Below are 8,778 nucleotides of genomic sequence, written 5' to 3'. Positions count from 1 at the left end.
TTTCACGTATAGCGCCACCTAGTTAAACACAAAAAAGTAAAAATGAGGTGTTGTAATCGCAGGTATCTGTGACCTAACATAGTCAAAACTGCACAAAAGTGTAGGATCATTATGACACCCTCTGAATGCTCGCCAAGTTTAGTGGAATTCCGTTCATGGGGGGCCACACAATAAATTAATTTATGTTACTATACACCAACTGGCTTGTAGGTGGCCGGAGATATCTCGAGAACCGTAGGGCCTAGGAGGTCCACCTTTATTTTGTATGTTGGTCTTAAGGGGGCATGTCAACCTGTCCCATTACCACTTATTTCATGTATAGCGCCACCTAGTTAAAAATGAAAAAGCAAAACATTAGGTGTTTTCATCACAATATCTCTGGCTGACATGGTCAAAACTGCACGAAATTGAAAGAGTAGGATCACTATGACACCCTCCGAATGCAGGCCAAGTTTTGTGGACTTTCGTTCATGGGGGGCCTTACAATAAAAATAATTTATGTGTACATTTAGTGACCGTACACCAACAAGGATTCCCGGGACACTGAAAGACCGGGGTACACGAAACTTGGTGGGCATGTAACCCCACATGGATAGCATGGAACCATCGTTTTTCGTTTTGATCTGTAGCCCCCCCGCTGGACTGGACCCCCCGAAAGGAGGGTAGGGCAGACACAGTTTTTTGTGAATATCTTGAGAACTGTAGGGCCTAGGATGACCAATTTTTTGTGTATGTTTGCCTCCAGGGGTCATGTAAACCCATTCCATATGCACACATGCATAAACAGATACACACGCACACACATATATTCACAGTAATCCTACGTATGACACATACTCACACAGTAGACATATACACGCATGCATGCACATGCATACACACAGGCACATAAAAAGGCAAACACACAAGCACATGCACATGCACGCACACACACCCACCCACACACACATAAACATAAACATGTACACACACACATGCACACAATTCAAGAATTTCTCAGAATTATGAACAGGCAAGATGGGGGTGGGGTTGTATAAAATGTATTTTACATGTGAAATCTATGAACTAATCATGTTTTGGTACTTGTTGTCTAGCAGATACCAGTGAGAATTGAGTGTGCATAATGCAATTCAGTGAGACAGTTAGAATCATATATGCCTTTCAGCGTGACTTATTTTTGTGAAAAAACGTGCTGGACTGGGCGGCAGTCATATTTTGTACCGCTCTGCGGTACATCTAGTTATAGGAGATTTTAAATAAATTAACCCTCCTGTTGTGTTCGCGGGCATGTGACCGATTGACAATTCTTTTCTCTCAAAAATATTGTTAACTTATTCTGATTACCATGAGGCTCCTTGACTTTGTTAACACAGGGCATCTGAACACGCAAAACAATCATGATGATCAAACAATGGTCATTTTTATAACAATTTGAGTGTTTTAGTTAACTTTAGAACACCCATGTGTATTTCCGGTCAAAAATGACCGGCCATCAGAAATGAATGAGTGAGAAAATGGTCAGTGTATAAAATTGAGAGCACACAGGAGATTCTAACTATACCGCGGATAATATTGTCATTGTCCATTTAATGTCTGTCCGAAGTGGTCTGTGCGTTGAGGGTTAACAGCCACTAGGAATATAAGGTATGGTGGTGAAATGCATTAGAATTAGTGGCTCATTCAGTGATCTCTCCCTCTCTTGCCGGACAGGAGCTGCAGGCCAATTGGGTGGCGGGCTATCTTGGTGGTGGCGTCCCTTCACTTTTCCTGCTGTGGTGAATCTGAGTATTTGGTGTTGCCATGTTCACGTGTGGTGTGTCTTTAGACTCTCTCCTCTGACTCTCCAGCCCTGTGTAAGCTCCAGTCCTGTTCCTGGCTCTTCCTGTACTCCCATCAGCCATTAGTCTTTTGCAACACAGTCTGGTGTGTGTGTGTATTTGTGCATGTGTGACTGTGTATAGGCTACTGTACATGTGTGTCAGTGCCTTAGTGGCAGAGATTCTGACTGTCTGGAGAGAACCAACTCCCTGTACATTTTTTAATGAATGTAAATAAAGACAGAGTTTATTTTTGGAAACACGCCTCTGGTTTTCTGTGACCACGAACCTGTGTTGCCTGGTTGGGCGTCAGGTAACATATTATAGTCCAATTAATTGAATATTCTGAGGGGCAGGGCCTCAAATGGCGCAATAGAGAGCTAACCTCCAACTTGCCACATATGGATTTCTAGCAAGTTATAATGCAGCGGTCATTTTTGACTGGGAACACAAAACTGGTACACATAAAACAAACACAACAGGAAGGTTAAACCACAAACTACCGAAATCCAGACAGCACATTAACTGTCCCACCAGAGACAATAACACATTGGATCACTGCTACACAGTTCTAAAAGAGGCATACCACTCTGTTCCCCGCAGGGCTCTTGGTCACTCTGATCATTGCTTGATTCATCTAATTTCCACCTACAAACAAAAATGTAAATCCGTAAAGCCTGCAATCAGAACAGTGAGGAGGACAAATGAAGCGAAGGAGCTGCAGGACTGTTTTGACTGTACAGGGCTGTACAAGTAACCTGGACGAACTGTGGACGACACTGTGACATCCTACATCAGTTTTTGTGAAGAGGTGTGCGTGCCAACAAAGTCTTTTCGCATCTTCAACAACAGTAAACCATGGTTCACTGCAAGACTCAGCCAACTCTACCAGACAAGGGAGGAGGCATACAGCAACGGAGACAGGACTCTGTACAAAACTCTCAGAAACACATTGACCAAGGAGATCAGAGCAGCTAAAAGGAGCTACTCTGAAATGTTTTTAAAACATTTCAGACTAAAAAACAGTTTTCAGCTAACGACTCTGCAGCACTGTGGAGAGGCCTTCAGGACATCACCAGCTATGAGACCAACCCCCACTGCTGAGGCTAACATTGGCCTTGCTGGTGACATGAATGGCTTCTACTGCAGGTTTGAGAGGGACACTTACACTCCTCCCCCACTCCAGACCAACTGCAGCCCCCACTTCTCACCTGCCCCCCATCCCCCCACCCCCCGACACTCAATCCACACTCATTGTGAACAGGATGTCTGCCGTCTCTTTCAGAGGCTAAATGTCCGTAAAGCACCAGGCCCTGATGGTGTAGCTCCCTCCTGTCTCAGGGCATGTGTTGTCCAGCTAGCACCAATTTTCACACAAGTATTCAAGAGATCACTTCAAATCCCCTCATGCTTCAAAAACTCCACCATCATCATTACCAAGTCCCCAAGATCACTGGACTGAACTACTACAGACCTGTGGCCTTTGAACGCCACAGTGGTGTGTCCTGTCCCCAGTACTCTTCTCCCTCTACACAAATGACCTGTAACTGTGACTGTAATGAAGGACCCAGCTGTCAAACTCATTTCACATTTGCAGACGACACCACATTGATCAGGGGCGTAGATTTGCGTGGGGACCGAAGGACGTGTCCACACCAATGTCAAATTACGACTGAAATGTCCCCACCAATATTCAGGTTGAAATGGGGAAAAAAGCGCTCACATGCGCTACACAAAGAGTTAAATCATTTCTCACTTCAGTGCTGCGGATCATCTTGTACTGATCTTGTAATGTGCAGTAGCCTATAAGGGTAAATCGTGCTGATTTGAAGTTACCTATAATAACTACCAGTGAGCCGCAGTCTCCTGCACAGCATGGCACAGCGCTTCAGCTTCACTTCACTACAAGGCATATGAAGTGCGTCCAAATTCACCCATGGTTATGGTCCAACATTTGCACACTGCACAGAAGTTTACAATAAACAACTCTTAAACTGGCCCTTCCCCTACAGTGCCCGTGTCTCTGGCCCAGATTAAAAAAAAGGGTATCAGTGGTGCTGGTGGACTGCTGTAGACCACAAGGACAGGGAGACAAGGACATGCAGACCAACGGAGAAAAAGAACAGCCTGAGACCAGTAAGAGAGACACAAACGCAAACACTCTCACACACACTGCAAGTAACGATTACTCGTATACATTCATAGTTGATTAATCTGTTGATCTGTGGGATTATTGTTGATTAGTTGTTTCGAGCCCGACAAAATCATGGCTCCAAAAATATTATACGGCTACTTGCCAAAACGAGAAGAAGAATCTGAACACAATGTGTCTTAAAGGTGCTCTAAGCGATGCTAAAACATTTCATGTCACTTACTGCAAACATCACCTAAACAAACATCACCTAAACAACCGCTAGGTGTCTGTGTCCTGAATACACTGTAAAAAAAATGCGTGATCTCTGTGGACAAATGAACGTTCTAAGTTCTTAAGAGATAAATCTCTTAAGTTCTTAAGTGAGAAAACAAAGAAGTTCCTAAGAAATACGACAGTTCTTAAGAAAATATTGGTGAATAGCATTTAAGAACATTCTTAAGGACTTCTTATTTTTTTTCTTAGGAATCTACTTAAGATTTATTTAAGATTTTTTTTCGTGAATACGGCCCCAGACTCCAAGAACGGCAACAAAAACAACCTGGGCAAACCTAGCCCATGAAAACATAACAAACTGTTCCAGCCAATCACAGACCAGATGCACGTTTAGTAGAGTTTCAATTGCACAGGAGCAGCACGGGAAGGAGGGGGAGGAAGTAGCGAGCTAGCTGTCTGTTTTGTTTGAAAGTCAACAGAAGTGACGTTTTAATCATTTGTTTTAATCATTGTTTTAATAATTTTCTTATTTTCTTATATTACAGCTGTTGAAAGGATTGCAAATGTGAAGAGTTTCAAGAGGGGGTCAGATCTTAACCCAAATCAGACAACGCATACTGGACAAAAGCCATATCAGTGTACTACACGTGGGAAGGATTTCAAATGCAGCGGAAACCTCACTGGCCATCAGAGAACACATACTGGACAAAAGCCATATCAGTGTTCGGATTGTGGTAAGACTTTTATTAGGGTGGGTGATCTCAAGATACACCAGAGGATGCATACTGGAGAAAATCTATACCGGTGTTCAGAGTGTGGAAAGCCTTTTACTCACGTAGGTCAATTCAAGATACATCTGATGATCCATACTGGGGAAAAGCCATATCAGTGTGCTACATGTGGGAAGGGTTTCAAAACCAACCGAGAGCTCACTGTCCATCAGAGAACACATACTGGAGAAAAGCCATATCTGTGTACAGAGTGTGGAAAGGCTTTTACTCAGGCAGGGGATCTCAAGAAACACCAGAGGATACATACTGGGGAAAAGTCATATCCGTGTTCAGAGTGTGGAAAGCGTTTTACTGATGCGGGTAGTCTCAAGAAACACCGGATGATACATACTGGGGAAAAGCCATATCGGTGCTCAGACTGTGGAAAGACTTTCAGAACGTTGGTTCAGCTCAAGATACACCAGAGGATGCATACTGGGGAAAAGTGTTATCACTGTTCAGACTGTGGAAAGACTTTCGCTGATTTGTCTACTCTCAAGTTACACCAGAAAATCCATAGTGGAGAAAAGTGTTATCACTGTTTAGATTGTGGAAAGGCTTTTGCTCGTTTGTCTAACCTCAAACACCACCAGAAAGTCCATACTGGGGAAAAGCCATATCCGTGTGCTACATGTGCGAAGATTTTCAAAACCAACAGAGCGCTTACTGTCCATCAGAGAACACATACTGGAGAAAAGCCATATCAGTGTGCAGAGTGTGGAAAGACTTTCAGAACAAGCTCAATGCTCACTGTCCATCAGAGAATACATACTGGAGAAAAACCATATCGGTGTTCAGAGTGTGGAAAGACTTTAAAAACAAGCTCAGAGCTCACTCTCAATCAGAGAATACATACTGGAGAAAAACCATATCGGTGTTCAGAGTGTGGAAAGACTTTTACTCAGTCAAGTAACCTAGACACACCAGAGGCTGCATACGGGAAAAACCATATCGGTGTTCAGAGTGTGGAAAGACTTTCACAACAATCTCAGAGCTCACTGTCCATCAGATAATACATACTGGAGAAAAACCATATCGGTGTTCAGAGTGTGGAAAGACTTTCAGATCAAGCTCAGAGCTCACTGTCCATCAGAGAACACATACTGGAGAGAAGCCATATCGGTGTTCAGATTGTGGTAAGACTTTTATTCAGGCATCTCACCTCAAGACACACCAGATGATGCATACTGGGCAAAAGCCAAATCCGTGTGCAGAGTGTGGAAAGACTTTCAGATCAAGGGCAGAGCTCACTGTCCATCAGAGAACACATACTGGAGAAAAACCATATTGGTGTGCAGTAGGGATGAGTCGCGATCTTTGAATAGTCGAATAGTCAAACTGTGTGCGAAATTCGATCTTAAAATAGCTTTTTCGAATATCGCAATTCCAATGTGTTGGCTAATTCACGCTACGCCTATTGTCACAGATTGCGCAGCAGGGTAGTTCCCTGTCGCTAACATGAATGAAACTCCTAAGCTACCTGTGTTGTATAGGCTACACACAGTGTAAACAAACAAGAACAGCATTGTCCTGACCTTGTGACTGTTAACTCTGAACCGAACTCTTGCAATACTGCCAAGATATATGCCCACCAATGAACGCTTACCCCATGACATAGTGGAAGGACAACGAGAAAAAATATCCCCACCTGGCAAAGTTAGCAATCTCCTACTTGAGTATGCCTGCGACTTCTGTGCCATCCAAGCGGGTGTTCTCCACAGCTGGACTACCGGCGGTAATTGTTAATAGGTTGCGCTTGCGTTTCCTCCCTGAACATGTTGACATGCTCATTCTTTTTTAACAAGAATATGACATGCCTAACCGTAAGGCTGTGAATATTTACATTGATTGAAACTAATTTGTTAAGTAGTAGGTAGGTAATAAGTAGGCTGCATGGTAACATTTTTTTTATCTAACAAGCATCTGGTTTATTGTTTATTGCATCGTGCTTATTGTTTTTTGTTTCTTACAATTAGCCTACCATAGGCCTACTCTGTACAAAAAAAACGAGAGAACATGTTACTTGTTCAATTAATAGTTTGTTTGATGACAAATGCTAAAGATGAAATTGGCCTCCATTTCTGTCATTGTGAGTGTGCGTCGACTTTTGCTCGATTGTCGAATGTGCTTTTTGCCAGAAATTCACATCCCTAGTGTGTCATTACCAGGTACATCAGAGGATCCATTTAGAGGAGAGACCATATATGCACTCTCAGTTTGGAAAGACATTTACTAAAGACAGTTCATGGTCAGTGGAGGCTGCAGTAGGCCTAATGCACATCTGTTCTGGGTGTTTTGGCTGTCTGATAGTCGTGGTCCCCTAAAATGTGACTCCGCCCCTTTCTGCTGTCCAGTGAAGGTCGCCAGTGTCTCACAAGAATGCCTTCCGATCTAGAAAACAGTTTTTTTAAATATAGAGTAATGCTAATTGCCTAGATGGCACAAGAACATTTCAAATAACATTATGCTGAATTGGCTCTTCATTCATTGCTCTCCTGTGATTGTCCTTAGTTCGCTACAGGGGGTCATGTTGAAAATGTCGCTGTATGCCATATTGCTTGATTTGCTAGTTTGTTAATTTCTCTGGCTGACTCTTTATGAATGAATGGAATGTTGGTGTAGGTTACAATGTATTTGCGGAGTGATTACTAGCAGTAAAAAGTCTTGAGTGGCATTGTGCTGGGATATCGTCGCTAGAATGCATCACCTCTCAGTACACACCTCCACCCACCCTCTCCTGCCCCATCACCTCTCAGTACACACCTCCACCCACCCTCTCCTGCCCCATCACCTCTCAGTACACACCTCCACCCACCCTCTCCTACCCAGTTAGAATTAGTGTGGTCATACATTCAAACATGAACAAGTATGAATACCTCATATACACATGGACAGCATGAAAAGCTTTGAGGAAGGTTGGAAACATTCTCTAGGTCACTATGCTGCTACCCACCCTCTCCTACTCCATCACCAGGGCTGTAGTAGGAAATAAACACAGTTGATCCACCTCTGAAATTCCAGAAATATACACCTCTTCTTAAAAGAGTTATTCACCTATTGCAACTTTTAATGTTCAAATGTCAAACTGTTTTATCCACAATATGTACACTCATCAACACTCAAGGAACCATTTAATACCACTGTAGAAAGATGCACATAGTAAGCTACGACTATATTAGAGGCGATTGCTCAAAGACTACAAGGGAAGCCTCCTCTAAAATTCATTTTAGATCAAGCAAACAGTGCTACTACCCTCATCGAATCAGTTGTTAGTTTTTTGAGTGCTACCAGAGTAAATAAAAGAGGCGGGGATAGCAACAATTTTCGTCATGTCTTTTCAGTGCAATCAGTTATAATTTGGTGACTTTACATCCTTTGAATAGCCTACCTGCCGTGCATGTGTGAGAGGTCAGCTTTAGAACAGCTGGGTGTATCCAGCCGATTGCTGTGATGACCAAAGTTCTCCCTTATACCATCTCTGGTGATACACAATGTACTTAATGTAGCATAATACACAACAAATATGTGTATGAATTGTGTCATAAATAGTTGCCTTGCCTATCTTTTAACCCAGATCTGAATAATATGGATCACCTTATATGGGCGCAACAATACAGTATGGATGAGTGAAATGGAGAAAGCAGTAGGAAGCCATTCAGCGTCATGAGGATCACGTTACTAATGTGCTCCCAGCCAACCATCTCATGGGCACAGGAATAGAATGGGATTCTCCATTCTCCAGCCCCCATGTTCTGAGTAATTCGCCTTGTTGTTGTTTAGTCTCAGCCCTTGCAAATCTGCTCTCAACCTACTTACTGTGGGT

General features: G+C 43.0%; 1 protein-coding gene across 1 annotated transcript; it reads left to right on the top strand.

Annotated features, from left to right (window-relative positions):
* The first annotated feature begins 5,044 nt into the window (after positions 1 to 5,044).
* On the top strand, positions 5,045 to 7,350 carry LOC125295269 (zinc finger protein ZFP2-like). The gene is given in 3 exon segments (XM_048244533.1): positions 5,045 to 5,756; positions 5,918 to 6,091; positions 7,310 to 7,350. Coding segments are annotated over 3 exon segments (927 nt in total).
* The last annotated feature ends 1,428 nt before the right edge of the window (positions 7,351 to 8,778 follow it).

Source organism: Alosa alosa, chromosome 5 (assembly GCF_017589495.1).
Source record: "Alosa alosa isolate M-15738 ecotype Scorff River chromosome 5, AALO_Geno_1.1, whole genome shotgun sequence".
NCBI classification, from domain to species: domain Eukaryota; kingdom Metazoa; phylum Chordata; class Actinopteri; order Clupeiformes; family Clupeidae; genus Alosa; species Alosa alosa.
This window is presented reverse-complemented; position numbering and strand designations above follow the sequence as displayed.